The sequence below is a fragment of the Botryllus schlosseri genome, chromosome 4 (genome assembly GCF_051294905.1).
Source record: "Botryllus schlosseri isolate E-star chromosome 4, Bs_hap1, whole genome shotgun sequence".
Lineage (NCBI taxonomy): Eukaryota > Metazoa > Chordata > Ascidiacea > Stolidobranchia > Styelidae > Botryllus > Botryllus schlosseri.
The window spans coordinates 27,626,684-27,646,597 of NC_137239.1; the positions used below are offsets into that span (position 1 = coordinate 27,626,684).

Consider the following 19,914-nt stretch of genomic DNA (forward strand, 5'->3'; position numbering starts at 1 on the left):
GATGACATGTAAGTAAACAGGTAAGGATTCCAAGCCTAGTTTTACCTAAAAAACAGTACAAGCCTAGTTTTACCTAGAAAACAGTAAGCTGTCAAGTAGGATTGGAGGTAGTCTAATCTGAGCGATGTGCTACTGACCAGCTCTGGTCAATACTTCGAGTCTAATTACAAAATGAAAGGTATGGAAACTGCTAGAGCACTTTCAAAAAGATTATTAGGCCGAGGGCTCGCACACTTCCATCAGTCAATTGGAAGTAGCCCCTATCGAAATACTTCTGCAACGACGGAAAAATGACTCTACGAAGTCGTAGAATCTTCGAAACTACATACAGTTACCGGTCCGTGGACATATGAGCATGCGACATTACAGCATGCGACGCTTCGGCATGCGACAATTTGGCATGCGACACATGAGCATGTGGGTTAAATTACGGGTTAGGGTTAGGTTAGGTTAGGTTTATGGTTGGGTTAGGGTTAGGGTTTAGGTTAGGTTAGGCTAGGTTAGGTTAGGTTAGGCTATGTTTCGGGTTAGGGTAAGTTTTTGGGTTATACAGTCACATGCTGAAGTGACGCATGCTGATGTGTTCCATGCTGAACTGTCGTTTTCCATTGTGTCGCATGCTCATATGTCGGGCAACCACAGTTACCACGACTAAGGGCCTATTTTTCCAGTTATTATCATAATTTCGCTCATAAAAGTACTGAAACTCGTCCCAAAAACAACTTCGTATTCGGTTCGAAATCCGAATCGTAAAATGCAATAGTCTCGCCTAAAAATTGATCATAACCACAAGGGTAGTGCAAGAAGGCGATGCGTCCGGCTTCTCGATCGGTAGGTCGTGGGTTCGATCCCCGGCTGAGTCAGACCAAAGACCCAAGAATTGGTAACCGCGGCTATCCTAGACACTCAGCAATCACGGATAGCATGGAGAAAAAAAGGGGGGTGCAGACTAGATGACCTTGCTATAAAGGCCGTGTCGCATCTCCGTCGTCAAAGCACCTTGATAGCGCAGGCGAAAAAGAATACCACATCTCTCTCTCTCTTAGAAATCAAAAGCGCATCGTCACTGATCACCTCTGTCTATGATGCAGATGTGAAAGCAATCATCATTGACACTCACGTAGAAGCGGAAGCAACTAATTAAATTTTCACGCGTGTACAAGTCCTTGAGTTCCGACCAAGTGAAAAAGTAAGCAGGCTATCTTAGGCCTGGTTTTTCCTTAAAAAAAAACTGAAAAATGTGAAGTCGAGGTAAAGCAGTCAAAAATCACGACCGTTGCAGTAAGTATTACGAGCAGGCAAAAACGTACTCGAGCACCCCGAAAAAGCAGCGGCACTCCGTCAGGCATCAAAAACGCAAGTTCACCTGAGCCCGTACTTAATCTTCACGACAAACTGCGGCTCATCTTTCCCGGACCGCGTGCTGGTCCGAAACAGCTGCGTATGCTGCCAAGCCACATCGCCCACCCCACCACGCAAAAACGCGTGTATCGAAACAGTCCGCGCGCCTTTAACCTCTTTCTCAAACGACGATATCTTACAGTTGGTCAGCGGTATGCTGTTTTTGTCAGTACACAAAATCCATTTCACGCTTCCTGACTCATACACGGTGGACTCGACTTTAACAGAGCATCGTTTGACCACCACTCTCTCATCCAAGTGTTTTAAATCGAATTTCCAACACACATACCCCTCATCCGAAGACTCAGCCCTCGCCAGGTATGCCATTTTCCAATCTAATTCTTCCTTGCGCCTCACGGACGATTTGGCATAAACGAGAGAGTCCCAACCGGACCGGTCCACTTCCAGACTGCACCTGTATTCGTCCGATTTCGAAAAATACTCCAACGTGAAATCTTCGTCCCCCGGCCCGGAATACCGTTTCGGGCACATTGCTTTTTCGCAATCCTTAATCGCCCCGGTACCAATTTCACCCCTTGCTGTCCGCCACTCCACAGACCCTGTCGTCCTACCCCCATAAGCCATCTTTGACTCCACTTTCGGGGACATCAGCTCTAAAATTTCCGATCTCTTCCGACTTTCCAAAAGCGATTTCTGGGAGGGCGTAAAGAATCTTTGCCTCTGCGTGTTCATATTTTTCAAAGCATTTTCCAACCATTCCTCTCGAAATAGTGAAGCCCTACGTTGTCGCATTCCATCCCAATCGTGATTATACCTTCGAGATACATCCACTATTTCATCGCACGAGGCAGCTACTAAAAGAGACAGCTTTTTACCCCACCCTTTCTCATAGAGTAAGGGTTTATCGTAAGCGTTCTCACAAGGGTCACAATGCACCCAACGCTGTCCTGACTTTGAGTATACCTCAGTCCAAACATGGTCCGTTAAATCAAGTACATGCCTTGCTTCATACCCTAACGAGCGACACAGTAACGTAAAACAGTTGGCCCATTCGCCACACCGGCCCCCTCGCGTTTCCAGCAGTTTTTCTGGATTGTTATACCGCGGAAACCTGACCATGGCGCCACAATTCGCACACCTGTGCCCTTCGACACGACCAGCACCCCATTTTCTTTCTTCGTCAGTCGGAGACAGCATTGTAGCCATCGAGCATTTCGATTTAGTGCAGTTACCGCACTTTGGAGAATCTACCCATTTGAAAAATTCGAATTTGAACCATTCCAAGAGAGCTAAAATCATACAGTCTTCGTAATCTAGAGACGCAGTACCGGTGATGCTAGTAATTTGCGGGTTATCGCGTAGTTTGTCGTTGGCTTTCTCGCTTAGTTTATCGAGAGGGATTACAGAACGTGCTTTAGCCTGCAAGGCCGCATTCTCGTACACTAGAACATGCTCAAAATGCCCCAACAGTTTAGAATAAGTCTGAGCTTCCGATTTTTGTAATGAAGCCAGATCTACGCTGGAAGAAGACTGGGGCTGGGTATATTGCTTCTGTTTAATTGCAATCTCCAATAAATCCTTCACGTTTTTTAAATCAGAGTCATCCGCTTTTTGATACGTGAATCTTTCACCGGCTTCTTCGAAACCCATTTCTAGAAGACACTGAACGGCCCCGTCAACAGGCAGTAATGATTCCATGAAGGTTTTGCCGCCAATTTGAATTGATCGGTACTTCTCGACACTCGGATTATTCAAGATATTGCGGGCTATCCTCAGAAGCAAGTTCGCTGCTTTTGTAAATTCTTCATTTGAATTCGCAAGTAGTTGTAGGATGCAGTCCAGATTTTTCAAGTCCATAGCTAGGCTATACTATGACGTAAGTGGTTAATTCCTGCGAATACAGAGACTCATTAAACACTTTGACATTGTATGAAGTTGAAAACGGGTACAGCGATTAATCAGTGTTGCACTTCAGAGTTCAGATTTGGTGATAAATTGATGACAGCCGGCTGAAATCATAATAGCGTTGTACGTCATATTTCATAATAAATCGATGGCAACTGTGGTGGGTATGCGACACAACACACACTACAAATAACAACATCATTCTCATGCAGTCAGCGTTTTGGATAGGTCTGAACAAACTCGAGTACCTGACTGATTCGACTCTGAATTGAGTATTAGACTTCGAGTTTAGAGCTTCAAGTTCAGAACACTTGAGTTGCTGAAATGCCCCCTCAAATTTATCCTTGACTTTTGCATTATGACGTCAGACATTTTCATCGATATTCATGATGTCGGGTCATTTTTTTCGAAAACTACACCCTAGTTTTCATTTTCGTTCGGTAAACGCCCTTTGATTGCCAGTCTGGACACCAGAGGTGCACTTTTATATTTGTGAGAGTAGGAGATTCTATTTTGATTCAATACGTAGAATTCAACAAGTTGACTTCACAAAATAGCGTAAGTTTACGGGAACTGGAATTTTGAGACAACAAACATTGCAGGGTCACAATCTCAATTTTCAATCCTCTCGAGATAGGGGAATAGGGTCGCAAAAAGAATTACTCTGCCAGTCTAGTGAAGATGATAATGTTTGCTCGGAAATACACAATTACGGTACCAAACTATTCGACTAAACCAAGACAAAATTGATTGTGTTGCATTCCTCGGAATAAAATAGGGTACACATGACAATGGCATGACAACATTTAACAGATAACCAAGGTACGTCGCAGAAAGCTATTTGTACGATATAACTGCTGATATAAATGAGACAAAAAACAATGTTAATTATTTTACATTATGGTGAGGTATTCTTTAAAAGTGAAATTGAGGTTTTAGTTTCGGCGGGGCAAGTGTTAAAAATGCGTTGACGAAATCGCCAACAATAGGAGTGAAATGGAACAGATTACTAATTACATACTCTATGCTACGAATTCATATATTAACATATTAATACAGCGGATCTGTACCACCTAGCGAACAATGAAAAATATTGTAATTACGGAGGCAAGGGTGAGCACTCTATCATATCACAGAAAATAGTGCCTCGGTTATACATCTATAAAAGGGTGAGCTATACAACGAGCGGTCACTGCAGTCACCGATATGGCACAATTTGCAGCAACAGAAACAATATCCTAAACAGACAAAAACTACGTCACCTAAAGTGTGATGCATATAAAATTAAATTCACAAGGTAGTCTAAGTATATTGTGCATTTGTGATACAGTAGCTGGGATTATTCAATTCCTGTGAATGATGCGTATCTACCTAAAATTTGTTTTCTACTTGACTTCAATTTCAAAGCAACAGGCGATTAGGAGGGGAAAGTAGTGCGAAATAATCGCAGTAGTACAATAACCACCATCGATTATTCCTATGTTGTTGTTTAAATTTAAAATGCAGCATTTATTTGCATATGAAGTCTACCATGCGTCAGCTAGCTACATAGATAACATTGATGTAAAAATACCAATCGTACAGTGCCTGATAGAGAAATGCGGATTTCGCTCGTATTAAGAAGGAATTACATGGAATAATAATCATACCCTTCAAATAACGGTGGCAAAAGTATGTAAAAACTTTTCTAACATAATATCTAATTTTATACGCCAGATGAGAAAGCCAACGCTTACAACAACAGTTAGAATGCATCACGCAACGTCAGTGGATAGTTGATGTCATAAAATCACGGTAATTGAAGTGTTTTCTTTTGCATCCAATGTCAAACGTCACAGCAGCCCAGGGTGAAAATCAAACCCCCATCAGTATCAGCAATATTTTAAAAGAGCAGATCTGGATCGTAAGCTTTTTACCTGTGATCAAATATACATCACCATCATCTGTGGTGGCTATACTATGAATGATCCAGTATGATTCAATGATATCAAATAGTCATCATTGCATTCTTCAGCAATGAATAGTTCTCACGCCACATTTTCACTGGGCTGGCGAGGTACTGAGGAGACAAATTTGTAGATGGTAGTGTAACCAGTGTTGTTGGATCAATAAAACACCTACTCGCACTGGCAGTGCAGTATTCAAGCAATGAAAACAGTTGCATAATTTGTCACACTTGCGTGTTGCCAGTGCCATTGCTCGTGCCATTTCCATTGTCCTGGATATCTTTATGAATAGAGCCTGAATTGGCTACATCTTCATTGCCCGAGTTCAAGTCAGTTTTCTGGCCAGTAGAAGTGTTCCTAACGGTTCCGCCCGCAGGCTTGTAAGTGACCAAGACAAGTACGTACGCAATGGCGCACACAATCTAAAAGGTAAGCATACAATTGTAGCACTCTGCAGTAGAGATGGTCAAAGTTGTCGCCGTTTGCACTCCATGTACGTAAAAGTAACAATATAGGTTTCTACAAAATTACAAGTAGACAGCATTTCTAAGACATATCAAAACCGGAGTCTAAAAAGTGGGAGTGAAGTAGAGGTGAAAGTTGTCGAAAACATAACCACTCGAGTAGGCATCGTTTATTCAGACAACTTGGTAATTTCATGAAGTTGAAAGTAAAATTTTAAATTTTTGTAATAAATTAAAAAATTTTCAACTCTAATCGCTAATCTAATCAACACGTCAAAATAAGTCAAAATTTTGTCAAAATTGTAGCGTTGGGTCGAAATATGGTCAAAATTGTATACAAAGCCAACATTTTTTGCAACCTGCATTTCGTTAGTATCGTACATGTTTGCACTGTCGGTGAACTTATCGTTTGACATTTTAAATTTTGCGGCCTACTTTATAGGCCTACCGTTGTAGACGGCCCATCGTCTGCTCATCGTGAATCATAAACGGCAAAATGAAACAAATAGGTTGACATGGTGTTATGCTAAACGTACCGCAACATCCTAACTGAAGCAAGACTGCGTGGGCATTGGTTCTTATATCAAGAAACGCATAATGAAAAATTGTGATGTAGACAACATTGTCAGAATGAAGCAACACGGTGTGTCACCAGCAGTGTACGCAAAACTTCAGTGATGTCAGCCAACAACTGCCGCTGCTGAACGTTCTTTCTCCATTCTCGGCAAGCTATTTAGTAACAACAGACACTTTCTACCCGAGAATGTAGGAAAGTATTTTTCGTTTCACTACAACAAATTTTACTTATTTCTACCATAATGCGTGATGAACTACTGGAATTCTTCATAGGCCAGATTTCATCAAAATAAAGTTTTCTCATGTAAAATTAGTCAGTCTTTCAAGTCAAAAAAGTTTTTCAGGCCAAACTAATTCGTAAGGACAGACAGTTCCCACCAGAAATGAAGATAAGTAGTACAATTCTAACATTATGTGGGAAAACACCTAATTTACATACAGGAGGTCAAAATTAAGTTAAAAAATGTCAAAATTTTGCTTTTTAGGTCAAAATCATCCCTCTTTTGGTAAAAAAAATCACGCTATTACTGACTATACTATATTGCACTATACTATGAGATACAGTGAGGTATTATTAACATTTTAGAGTTTCACTATACCAATGACTGGAAAAGTGTCGATACGCAGAGAAAAAAATTATCATCACAACTGCAAAGGTTAGATTTGTACCCAGTATGGCAGCAGCGTACGTACCGTTTGTGACAACAGCAGGATGGTGTTATTCCGCGCAACTTCCCACCGGTTATAAACCTTGCAAGACCCAAGCTCCCCGCATTCCGTGCTCCACGATATGCAGGCCTGGTCCAAAACGTACCCGACGAGCAACCGCCCTGGGATGATGCCGGCGATGCGTGTCGTAGCAGCCTGCGTAAATGTTTGTCGGTTTCCAGAAGAACTTTGTATACCAACACCCATATCAAAATAATTGAACAAATATCTTCATATTGGAATAAACCCGAATATATTTTCGGCTGACACTAGTCGAGGGTAATCGTCAGCAAGTAGTAGAGAATTCAAAATAACTTCGTATATCAACAGTCATATCACCGATTTTGACGACATATATATGAAATTTGGAATAATTCAATCAAATTTTTAATTGATTTAGAAGTTCAGAACGGTATTTTCTGAAAGGCGTTATAATAGGGAGTCCACTGATCTATATTGTTTGCTATCGGTTCAATAAAGAACAGAAATGAAAGAATCACTCTTCATACCGTTAACGAAATGGCCATGTCTCTTTTGTTGAAAGGAACGCATCGCAGAATGACTTGTGTCGCCGGGGTCAGCGTCAAGACCGACGTGAAGAAACAGAAGAAGACCACAAAAGTAAACGCTATGATCATACTGCACGAGTTCCAATCGCAGTTTTTGGACGACACGATAACATCGAGGTCCGCACGAGTCGAATTACCGTCAGTAACACAGGAGCAGCTGGTGTAAGACTGAAATGGTACGAGATTATATTGCCTAAGGTGGTCAGAAACGAACTGCAAGTACAGGTTGTGTCAACATGTCAAAACATCTTCCGTGGTGCATAATAAGAAATTTGTGACTATGATTGGGGTCTCATGATGTCATCTGTAAGCTTTCTTGATAATGCATGCGTTCGATTTATTGGTGGTACTGTTTTACTTGTGTTGTTTCTTTGTTGAAATGGCTATTTGGGTAATCACAATGTTGTTCGACTCTTTTTGTTCCACTGAAATTAACTTCTTTCAATATAATTGGGCCGCACGAACTCAATTTCGATGTAAAATAGGGCAGACAGCTGTTTAACAATCACGTTTATAAAACTTTACGTCAGTACAAGGCTGTGCTCTCCAACATGGGCGACGAGCATAGTTACCACAAAAGATACAGTATTTTATTGAAGAAATACAAAGACAACAAAATATTTTGATCATCACTCTCATTCTATCTTGAAATATGAGCTGCGCGCCGATACATTACACTTTTCAGCGACTAAAGAATCGCTATAGGGATTAACTGGTATTTACAGGAAATCTATCTCTAAAGATTGATGATGTGGGAAAGCTCCAAGTCGTTTTCTATATAAGCGTCTCGATTAAGCTAGGAAGTGTCTGGGAAATTGCACGTCAAGAAAATATGCCCATTCATATCAGCTAATCCTTCCCACGGCATGCTATTACCATCGCCGTAACCGTGTCAGCTAGTGAGGAATAGTAATTTGCACATGGGAGAATAGCTTACTTTGGACAACGACAATATTTTTAAACTACGACTTCAATTTTAGCATCTTAAAATGCTTTACCAAGCGTTCTCCCGAAATCTCAAATCAGTTCGAGGGGCCGTATAACATGGCCTCGCCGGCAGCGTGTTGATGACCTCTGGTATACAGGCTTGATAATTAAAGGGGCACTGCGCTCTAAAAATGATGTGGTCTCAAATTGAAGGTAAAAACGAACAAAAATATTTGGCCGCAGCCATTTCCTTCAGAACGCCACCGTCATGGAGCTGCAATTTATTGAAATTTCTACAAGACCAGCTGCCGCGGCGGCTTAACCCGTTACATGGCACGATGTCTTCATCGTCGCACTTGCTCGACGCGATAAGGCAGTCACGCAGAGATTGAAACTTAGACACATCTCCTTCATAACATCGGCTGACAACTATCTAAAATTCGTTCTCTGCGTGACTGCCTAATCGCGTCGAGCAAGTGCGACGGTGACGATGTCGAGCCATGTAACGGGTTAAGCAGCCGCGGCAGCTGGTCTTGTAGAAATTTCAATAAATTGCAGCTCCATTACGGTGGCGTTCTGAAGGAAATGGCTGCGGCCAAAAAATTTTGTTCATTTTTACCATCCATTTGAGACCACATCATTTTTAGAGCGCAGTGCCCCTTTAAGCAATAAAGGGACAAACAAGGGAAAGGACATGGGGTGACATTTTGGCATAATTTGACTGGTCAGACCCGCGAGCGAGCAAAAGGTTTGAATCCAGCCCGCGACCCAAGTTGAATTTGACACCCCTGGCGTAGGATAATCAAGTAGATTTTCCTGCTTGATTTTAGTTTTATAGGCACATCTATTAGAACACTTACTCAGAAGTCGCTATTTCTATGTGTAATCGATAAAAATTTATGACAGTATTCTCAGGGTCGTAACCAAGTCACAAGGTTCCGAGTCATAAGTCAATCTCACTTTTATAGTTTGGACTCGAGTCAAGTCGAGTCATTTTCAATTCGCAACCGAGTCGAAGTCAGTAAGTAGCGAGACGAGTCCAAGTCATTATGTTCACTGTTCAGTTTGGGGTGCAATCCGGTTCAACCCACTTTTTTCAACTATGCTTGAGTGATATAGAATGTCTCGCATTCATATTCTCGTAATTTTACTGATTTCTAACAGTTTCTGGCCCTATTTTCCAAGTATCAGGACTGATAGACGGAATACCAATCATGTGGTGACTTTACTATTCTTCGAAGTTACAATGAGATGTCTGTCCTGGCCCTCCTAGTCTCGAGTCTTTACAACTCTGCCTCTGGATATAGCAAAAAGCACATACCGTATCATTGAGTCGCGTTTCGCAGCCTGCAAAGCACGGAGAAAAGTAAGTGAGACCGTTGGCGCAGACTGGTTCGTAACGGTCTGTCGTACAATTGCAATTGCTGTTGCATGAGGCCGACATTGTCATTAATTCAGTCGTGTTGGGATAAGGCACACTTCCTCCCGCAAAACCTGAAATAGAGATATGTGTTATCAAGACTGCAGTCAATACTAGGAGCAAAGAGAATTTCTACCAGGGCTGTAACCAAGTCAAAAGGCTCCGAGTCACAAGTCAAACTCACTTGACTCGAGTTAAGTCGAGTCATTTTCAATTCACCACCGAGTCAAGTCCGAATCCAAGTCAGCGATGAGAGGGTCGAGTCCGAGTCATGGTATTATGACTCGAGTCCGAGTCCAAGTCATTGTTTCCAATTAAAGTCTTGTTAACCCACTTTTTACAACTCAGTTTGCTGATATCGAATGGTTCGCATTCATAATATCGTAATTTTCCTCACTTTTCTCGCATTTTCAATTACCAGTACCGACCGACGAAATCCCAATGGTGTGCTAATTTTATTATTCTTCAAAATTACAATAAAATGTCGGTCTTGGCCGTCTGAGTCTAGAGTCATATGACTTGGTTCGAGTCATGCGCAATGACTAGGGTCCAAGTCGAGTCAATACACAGATTGATCCGAATTGTCCAAATTTTCCGAAAATGACTCGAGTCAAGTCGAGTCATCAGAAAATCGTGACTCGAGTCATTACAATCCTGATTTCTACTCAATTACAAGTACCAATTTCAAAGACATGAAGCGGCAGTACTAGTCTTAAAAGCACCGAAGTGCTTCCAAAAAGTAGATCTCGTCAAAACACCAAATTTTTGATGCCTCGACTTGGCCGGAGTCATGTTGTCAAATGGGTGAAATGTCTCGACTCGATTGAGTCAATTTTTGTATTGAATTGACTTGTACCAAGTCATATGACTTGAGCCTAGGACGGCCAAGACAGACATTTCATTGTAACTTGAAAGAATAGTAAGTCACCACATTATCGGCATTTAGTCTATCAGTCCTGATACTTGGAAAATAGGGCCAGAAACTGTTGAAACTGAGGAAAATCACTATATTATGAATGCAGAACATTCTAGATCACACGACCAGAGTCTAAAACAAGTGGATTGAACTGAAAACTGAACAGTGAGCATAGGAGTTGGGCTCGAGTCAAAACACTATCACTCGGACTCGACCCTCTACTCACTCACTCGGACTCGACCCTCTACTCACTGACTCGGACTTGACTCGGTGGTGAATTGAAAATGACTCGACTAGACTCGAGTCAAGACTACAAAAGTGAGATTGACTTGTGACTCGGAACCTTGTGACTTGGTTACAACTCTGGTAATCATCAGTAACTAAGAGAGAATAAATTCAACTGCCGCATTCTTTTAGCTGTTAATCAAAATTTCTGGATGAAGTTTTGTGACAATATAATACGACTAATGACAAGGGCGATTAATTTTTGACATGCCAAAAACAGAAAATTTATTTATCACAATCCTACTTCTTACTTATCTCATCACAATGCACCAAAAATCCAATGCTGCACAGCGCCGAGCAAATCCCGGTGACGATCATAAATTTCAAGATGCCGGGTACTTGAAGATCAAATCTCTTCAAAATGAGCCCGCTGCAAATCTGCGCCCCGAAACTCGCAAATATAGCGGCTATACCTGAAAAATAACGAATTAAGTCCACGATGAGCTTCTTCACTGGTGAGAGGTGACGTCATATTTTGTGATACGATTGTTGATACACTATGTTCTTTCCAATTCTCTACTAGTTTCCGACTATTACCCCTGACGAGTCTCAGCCGAAAATATTCATGCTCATTTCGATATAGATATATTATTCAAAAGTCCATGATAGGCGCAAGCTAGGGGCATAGCCAGCCGAGAGAAAAGGAGGGAGACATGAAACAAAAGAGGGTAGAGGAGGAAGGGTTAAATCTATGTACATTGTACAATTGCCAATGCAAAAAGGATAAGATAATCTACACACAAAAACATGTCCCTGTTATAGTATATTAAAATATAGATTTAGATAGATTTTATTCAATTCAGTACAGATATGTGAACGAATCACAAACAAATTTCAGTGCGCTGTTCATGACTGAATATGGCATAATCTAGTATGATGAATAGTTAATGATAAAGAGTTAGGTCGTTACGACAGTGTATGCATACAGAATAATTGGATATACTATTCAATTGTATGTTGAAGTTCTGTACCTACAAGAAGCATTCTGAACAGCAAGGGATATTAAAACCAAACTTGGCTGAATTCCAACTAGTAGAAGCCTCCGCAGAGCTAATTAAAAATGTTTAATTATTATAAGAAAATGATATTTTCAAATTTTCAACCCCATGAAATCGTTGGGTGGTCTACAAAAACGATGCCAAACAAATTCGACGCAATTCCAACTCGTAAAAGCGAATTTATTCGAGATTTTCATTCATAATTCTGGGAGTGTTCACGGTCCATGATATTTTCGCAAATTCAAAACTTTCAACTGCAATAACTTTGCTTCTGTCAGTTGTAAGTGAGCAGAAATTGTTATGCGTCGTTCTTTTAGGCAATTCAACAATTTCATGGGGTTGTAAAAAATATTTGAAAATTTTTTCTTTGTTTTTTTTATAATAAATTCAAAACAAATTCAATTGGCGTCTACTGCTCGTAATTCAGTCAAATTTGGTGTGCAGCGTTTTTTTTTCGGCAACCTGACAATTTAATCAGTGAATCCCCGGAATTCGGAAAAACAAGTTCTTATGAACAGCCCTAATGCGCAGGCATAAAAACCGCAACACAAATACATGCAAACAGTGGAAGAACATACCGTAAAGCAGAGACGAATGAAACGGCGTCAAACCGAACACAGATTCCAAGTATTTTGCACCAAAAGTGTTGAATCCAAAGATTAGAGCCAGATTCATGGTGTTGCCGATAGTCATGATGACGTAGGGCGCGTTTTGTAATAAGATATAAATATCAGACAATTTCGCCATGACGCCTCTGCAAAAAAGAACGGGCCGTGACATAGCATATTATATACCATATTAGACCCTGCCATACAGCATAATTCATCATGTTCAACATACAACTGAATAATCGTATATTGAAATCAACCCAAATATCTTCGGTGTGTGTGGGGGAGGGGGGGTAATCATCATGGTTGTAATGACTCGAGTCACGACCGCAATCTCTTGATGACTCAACGTGACTCGAGTCAATTTTTGAACTTACTCCAGTTATACTCGAACCAAGTCTTATGAGTCGAGGCTAGGACGGCAAAAACAAACATTTCATTGTAACTTCAAAGAATAGTCAAGTTACCACATTATTGGTACTTCGTCTATCAGTCCAGATACTCGAAACTAGGGCCCGAAATTGTTAAAACTGAGGAAAATCACTATATTATGAATGCGAGCCATTCTATATCACACGACCAGAGTATAAAAAAAGTGGATTGAACTGAAAACTGAACAGTGGAGATATGACTTAGACTCGGACTAGAGTCAAAACACTAAGACTCAGACTCGACTCGGTGGTGAATTGAAAATGACTCGACTCGAGTCAAAACTATAAAAGTGAGATTGACTTGTGACTCGGAACCTTGTGACTTGGTCACAACCCCGGCAATCATCAGTAACTAACAATTCAACAGTGGTAATACCGTATACGACGTCCCGTGCATAAAAATTCGGATAATTAAGGTGCACATATAGCTTTTAAAGCTTAGTCTGCCGTAACTAGAATTTTTATGTCTGTGACATCATATTTGCTGATACGACTGTTGATAAACAAAGTTGTTTTGAATTGACGACTGTCATCCTAAAATATTCGGGTTCTTTTCAATATAAATATACTATTCAATTGTATATTGAAGTTATTCACCTGCAATCAGCTCTGGATCATTTTCAGGGAAAATTTAATCAGAGTTCAATCACCGAACGAAGATGACAAGATTGTGATTCTCCATTCAAGGAAGTATTATAAAATGTATGCATGTCCGCTAGCAAACATATCAAGCAAGTATCCGGAATTATGGAATATACACTATACTATTCCAGTGATACAATCCAGGGTTGTAAGTAACCAAGTCACAAGGCTCCGAGTCACAAGTCAATCTCACCTTTACGGTTTTGGCTCGAGTCAAGTCCGAGTTCAAGTCAGCGAGCAGAGGGCCGAGTCCGAGTCACGGTATTATGACTCGAGTCCAAGTCATTGTGTTGACTGTTGAGTTTCCAGTTAAAGTCTTGTTAAACCCCCTTTATATAACTCTGTTTTGTGATATCGAATGGTTCGCATTTAATATATACTAGTTTTCCTCACTTTAAGCAGTTTCTGGTCGCATTTTCAAGTACCAGTACCAATAGACGAAATCTCAGTAGTGCGGTTACTTTACTATTCTTCGAAAATATAATGAAATGTCGGTCTTGACCGTCTGAGTTTCGAGTCGTATGACTTGGTTCGAGTCATGCGCAACGGCTTGAGTCCAAGTCGAGTCAATACACAGATTGAGTCGAGTCGAGTCATTTCCGTATTTTGAGTCATGACTCGAGTCATTACAACCCTGATACAATCCGTTAACTTTTTACCTGTTCCGACTCTGTTCGCTGCTTTTAAGATGCTTCCCTTGGGCTTCCACGTTCCTGTCCTTTCTGTGGCTTTCTGTCCCGGGCAGATATTTGGGGAACATCAGTAATGGTAAGCCGGTGGCCGCCAAGAGCACACCTGTGACGATGTATCCGAGCCACCAAGCTCCCACCCAAGAATAGCTACCGCTATGGATTCCTTCAGGACTGAAAAGAAATAGCTTGCACATAATGAAACACACTCGGTGATGGTAAAAATAAGTCGAGCATTCGAAGATCATTCAGTATCACATCGTAACAGCAGCAAAGATGTGGAATACTGAAATATGCATCTTTTATGTACACCACATAAATATAATTTTGTATTTTTTCAACCAAGCCTATTTCATTGCCCGTTGTGACAATAATGTGCGTCAATCAGGACGTCGCAGATATGTCATTTTCAGTAACATGCGTAGATTTGCACCACATGTTTTACACGCTGTAATACAGGTAATCAACCCTTAGTGACATGGAGTCGGGTTGTAATGACTCGACTCGAGTCACGATTTTTTGGTGACTCGACTCGAGTCATTTTTTTCAAATGCGTAAAATGACTCGACTCAAGTCAATTTTTGTATTGACTCGACTTGGACTCGTGTCATTGAGTCAAAACTAGTACTCGGCCCTCTACTAGCTGACTCGGACTCGGACTTGACTCGACGGTGAACTGAAAATGACTCGACTTAACTCGAGTCGAAACTATAAAAGTGAAATTGACTTGCAACTTGTTACAACCAGGCAGGGAGCGTATAATTACCTAGACACAAAGTGTATAGAATACATAGGATTTTTTTAAATTTATTTCATTAGAAATTCAATTCAATTTGGTACCTATATTGCTAATAAATATACCGGTTAACTGGATAAGGCCATAAGACATATTTAATCTGTCGGAATCAAGTCTCATCAAATCATACAGGAATGGCGGAAATCAATATAAAAGAAAAGTGACAGTTATAGGAGAGCCATAAAATCACGCACACTCAATTTCCGTAAAGCCAACTGCGGCGATATCAAAATGAAATCTACTCACTCCACAGTGAGATAGGTATAGACTTCAAGAGTCATTCCGCCGAAGACATAGCCGACAGCCGGACCAAGGCCCCCAACCGCATTGAATATAGCTGAAAAGTACAAAACAGGCATTAAATTTTAGAATTTATTTTTTTCAATTTTAGCATTTGTTGCAATGAAAAACGACAATTGAGCAAACGACTAAATATCCCACACCCTGACCCTAAAATTTACCCATACGCTAGCTGCAATGCCAATCGTAACTGTTAACTAACCATAAATCTATCCCAACCATAAATTTAGCCCACATGTCCGAGCATCAATTGTCACATGCTCATCAGTGCACAGCCCAAGATTAATTGATATTGACATAAATTATAAATTGACACGGAGCATATGATAGGGTTACCGTATTTTGGAAATCTCAAGAGGACACTTTTTCAAAATTTTCAGACCGGAGGAAAATCCTGAAAAAATGGCTAATTTTTTGCACTTCATGGTCGGTTGATAAAAAAAGGGAAGGGTCAACTCTCTGGCTCAGGTCCCAAAAATACAGTGTTTTTTTTTCACATCATCAGTTGGTTGACAAAAAAATGAAAAAGCACAAAAAAATGAAAAAATACAAAAAAAAGGTCAACTTTCCGGCTCAGCTCCCGAAATAGCCGCCAAGGGGTTACTTCAGTGCCGATTAACTGTATCTCAGTCGAATTTTGCCCCATATTTAACCAAATTTCTCAAAAAAGAGGACAAATCATCTTGAAAGAAGACGTATGGTAACCCTAGCATATAATGCTAGTTACTCGGCCTGAAATTTCAGAATCGGTAGCTATACTTCTGGTTCGAAATTATAAATTATTTGGCGATACGATTGTTGATATACAATGTTCTTTCCGATTCTCTACTAGTTGCTGATGATTACCCCTGCGACGAGTGTAATGAGAATGTAGCCTATTATTCAATTATCATAAATTATTAAATATATATTATTATTAGGGCGCTTTTTTTTGACATGGCAAAAAATGTCAAAACTAGGTCAAAATTGCAGCGTTGATCAAAAATTGTCAAAATTTTTTACAAAGTTGAAACTTTTTATGCAACCTGCATTTCGTTTGTATCGTAGATTTTTCACTGTCGGTGAACTTATCATTTGACATTTAACAGCCTGTGCCTACTTTATAAGCCTCCCGTTGTTGACGGCCCATTGTGAATCATAAACATTCCAATAAAACAACTAGGTTGACATGGTGTTATGCTCAACGTACCGCAATATCCCAACTGAAGCAAGATGGCGTGGGCGTTGCATCGTTCTTATATCAAGAAGCGCATGATGAAAAATTGTGATGTAGACACCTTTGCCAGAATGGAGCAACACGGTTTGTGACTAGCAGTGTACGCACAACTTTAGTGTCGTCAGCCAACAACTGCTGCTGGTGAACGTTCTTCCTCCATTCTTGGCAAGCTACTTGGTAAGGACAGACACTTTCTACACTTTCGCTGTACTACAGCAAATTTGAATTATTTCTACCATAATGCATAATGTTACGACTGGAATTCTTCATTTTTCATGTTTTGTCAGTTTTTGAGGCAAAAAGTTTTTTTTTTCAGGTTAAACTATTTCGTACGGACAGTCAATTCCAACCAGAAATGAAGACAAGTAGTACAATTCTAACATTTTGTGGGAAAATACCTAATTTTCATACGTTAGGTCAAATTTGGTCATTATCAAGATTTTTAAGGTCAAAAAATGTCAAAGTTTTGAATTTTTAGGTCAATATCTTCCGTTTTTTAGGTAAAAAAAATCGCCCTAATTCTTATATTTGATGCATAGTCGTACTTACAGTTATAGAGAGACGAGTCCTTTTTTTTAACATTCTCATCCAAGTAGGTTAAACCGCTGACAACAAGCGGACAAGTGCCAGCACCCACCAAGACAGCAAAAACAATAAACCAGTACCTGGAAAGTAAAACATTGTGCTGGGTCAGACATGGGCCAGCTGCAATCTGCAATCTCTAAAAAAAATTGTGTCGCAAATTTCAAATGCAATCCATGCTGCAGTAAAACTACAATCACTCATATTTGACAGTCACCAGAAGTGTTCAGTAGGGTTGTTCACAAATAGCTTTTTCTCCGGAGATTCACTGATTCAATTGTTAGGCTTAGGTTGCGTAAAAACTCACTGCACACCCAATTTGGCTGGATTCCAATTCCAATTTTGAATTTACTAAAATGAAAAATCATATTTGACTGTCTAATCAGGGTTGTAACAAGGTCACAAGGGTCCGAGTTACAAGTCAATCTCCCTTTTATAGTTTTGACTCGAGTCAAGTCGAGACTTTTTCAATTCACCACCGGGTCAAGTTCGAGTCCAAGTCAGCGAGCAGAGGGTCGAGTCCGAGTCCAAGTTATTGTGTTGACTGCTCAGTTTCCAGTTGAAGTCTTGTTGAACTCACTTTTTAAAACTCTGTTTCGTGATATCGAATGGATCGCAATTATAATATTGTATTTTTCTTCATTTTTACCAGTTACTGATCGCAAATTTCAAGTACCAGCACCGATAGACGAAATCCTAATACGGTGGTTACTTTACTATTCTTCAAAATTACAATGAAATGTCGGTCTTGGCCGTCCGAGTCTCAAGTCCTATGACTTGGTTTGAGTCATGTGCAATGACTCGAGTCCAAGTTGAGTCAATACACAGTGTGACTCGAGTCGAGTCATTTCAGTATTTTTAAAAAATGACTCGAGTCAAGTCGAGTCATCAGATAATCGTGACTCGAGTCGAGTCAGGACCCGAGTCATTACGACCCTGACCTTCGCTTCTACGGGTTGGAAGTGCGTCAAATTTGTTATGCCTCGTTCTTGTAGACAGCTCAACAACTTCTGGGAACCGGAAAGAAAAATTTATTTTTGAACAACCTTATGATACAGTTTTCTACCCTAGGCCATACAATGATCGATAAAAAATCTTACTGGTATGTCCTCAACGCAGACGTAGTGCAATCAGGCTGTGTTACATTCCCACAGTAGTTTAACACGTCTCCGACCATGTATGTGTACACAGGCGCAGTAAAATGTGGCATGGCGTACATCACAGATGCTGTCCCGGCTACAATTAGACCCCAGCCTATTATGCGCGGCTTGTCAATGTCCGTGGACAAAAATATGAGCAGAAACATGCAAAGACCCCGTCCCAAGTCGGACGTGCTCGCGATAACAGCTGATTCTGTGCTCCGGAGTTCGAACCTGAATAAAATGAGTGTTGATTTAGGTTAGCTCGCATACTCAGAACTAAATCTGGATCAGAAGTTTGAAGAAGGTTAACGGTGAATTCATCAGTAGAAGTGTAACAACTACCGGTATATTATTATTATGTAAGAGATGCATAAAAATTGTAGTAATAATTTCAAAGAAACAATTGAATATTATATTTACATTGTAATAACCCAAATATTTTCGACTGACACTCCTCAGTGGTAATCGTCAGCAACTAGTAAAGAATTGAGAAGAACATTGCACGTCAACAATCAGATAAGTTTATTTCAACATGAATATATTCCTTAATTGCACATAAAAGCTCCGTGCCTCCTCTCTTCAAATTAGAAAATGAACGTTTCACTGAATACGATTGTGAAGTGTGATGCAACAGTGGTTCTGAGCCTTTTTGACACAAATGTTGCAGACCGGCGAACCTTCAAGAATCAAAACTAACCCTATATAATTGCGACCAATGTATGCAACAGAAATGTAATATAGGAAACTTCATTTACTGCGGCCTTTTGATAGTAGTTATTCATATGCGGTTCTATTGAAGTTTATGCAAGAAGATCGTGAGGTCAGCTGTTGGACACCACTAACTTGTTTGAGATTGTTTGATTCTTTGAAAAGAAATGCAACTTTTCTGATCGATATAGCCTCTATGCCGAGTGTCGCATGATCGCACTGTCGGAATTTAACAAAGTTTTTGCAACTGTCTCCCATTGGGTCGCTTTCACACGTTTTCCGTGACGAGTTGCAGGCTACATTTAAACAGTTTCTAAATCAATGTGCAATTTGATGTTTTATTTCTCCAATTAATTACCAAGCGTCCAAATTCTCGCATGTTGGAATTGAAATAGAAGATTCTAATACAGTAGGCAAACGGGTAGGAAACTTTGAGAACCACTGTGATATTTAAGGCTTTTGGTGAATTTGCCATAGTCGTCCTTCTTTTTAGCTTCGAGTTGAGGCAACTACACAGCGAAGACTAAATAAGGTCAAACCGACACAAACTACACAAGAAAAGGTTGACTAAAAATATAACGCCAAATCATCACAAATTATCCGTGAAAAGCGGGTTTTTCAGGCATCGCCGTGAAGATTGATTAAAAAAAAGGTTAACTCGCCTAGAATCACGATTATCTGTATAAACTACCCGTTTTTATGTTTGTTATTCAAACTTAAAAAA

The 19,914-nt window shown here is 40.2% G+C and overlaps 2 protein-coding genes and 1 long non-coding RNA gene across 3 annotated transcripts in view; 1 reads left to right on the forward strand and 2 right to left on the reverse strand.

Moving 5' to 3' along the window:
* The window catches only part of LOC145438386 (uncharacterized), a 226,414-nt gene that overhangs the window by 202,986 nt on the left and 3,514 nt on the right, over nucleotides 1-19,914 (forward strand). The window lies entirely within an intron of this gene.
* Nucleotides 1,202-3,219, reverse strand: LOC145438353 (peptide-N(4)-(N-acetyl-beta-glucosaminyl)asparagine amidase-like). The gene has a single exon (XM_080315750.1). It carries the CDS (start codon nucleotides 3,217-3,219, stop codon nucleotides 1,363-1,365), a length of 1,857 nt encoding a protein of 618 aa, XP_080171876.1. The 3' UTR covers nucleotides 1,202-1,362.
* LOC145438382 (solute carrier organic anion transporter family member 4A1-like) lies at nucleotides 3,251-8,634 on the reverse strand. Its single transcript, XM_080315790.1, has 3 exons — nucleotides 7,471-8,634; nucleotides 6,947-7,117; nucleotides 3,251-5,635 (listed from the first exon to the last, which is right to left on the reverse strand). Exons 1-3 carry the CDS (start codon nucleotides 7,597-7,599, stop codon nucleotides 5,438-5,440), a joined length of 498 nt encoding a protein of 165 aa, XP_080171916.1. The 5' UTR covers nucleotides 7,600-8,634; the 3' UTR covers nucleotides 3,251-5,437.

Coding starts and splice junctions, on each gene's coding strand:
- LOC145438353 (XM_080315750.1), bottom strand. CDS start 3,219: ATGGACTTGAAAAATCTGGACTGCATCCTACAACTACTTGCGAATTCA.
- LOC145438382 (XM_080315790.1), bottom strand. CDS start 7,599: ATGATCATAGCGTTTACTTTTGTGGTCTTCTTCTGTTTCTTCACGTCG. Junction 7,118..7,470: donor ACATGGCCATTTCGTTAACG/GTATGAAGAGTG, acceptor ACATTTACGCAG/GCTGCTACGACACGCATCGC. Junction 5,636..6,946: donor TCCTGCTGTTGTCACAAACG/GTACGTACGCTG, acceptor CTTACCTTTTAG/ATTGTGTGCGCCATTGCGTA.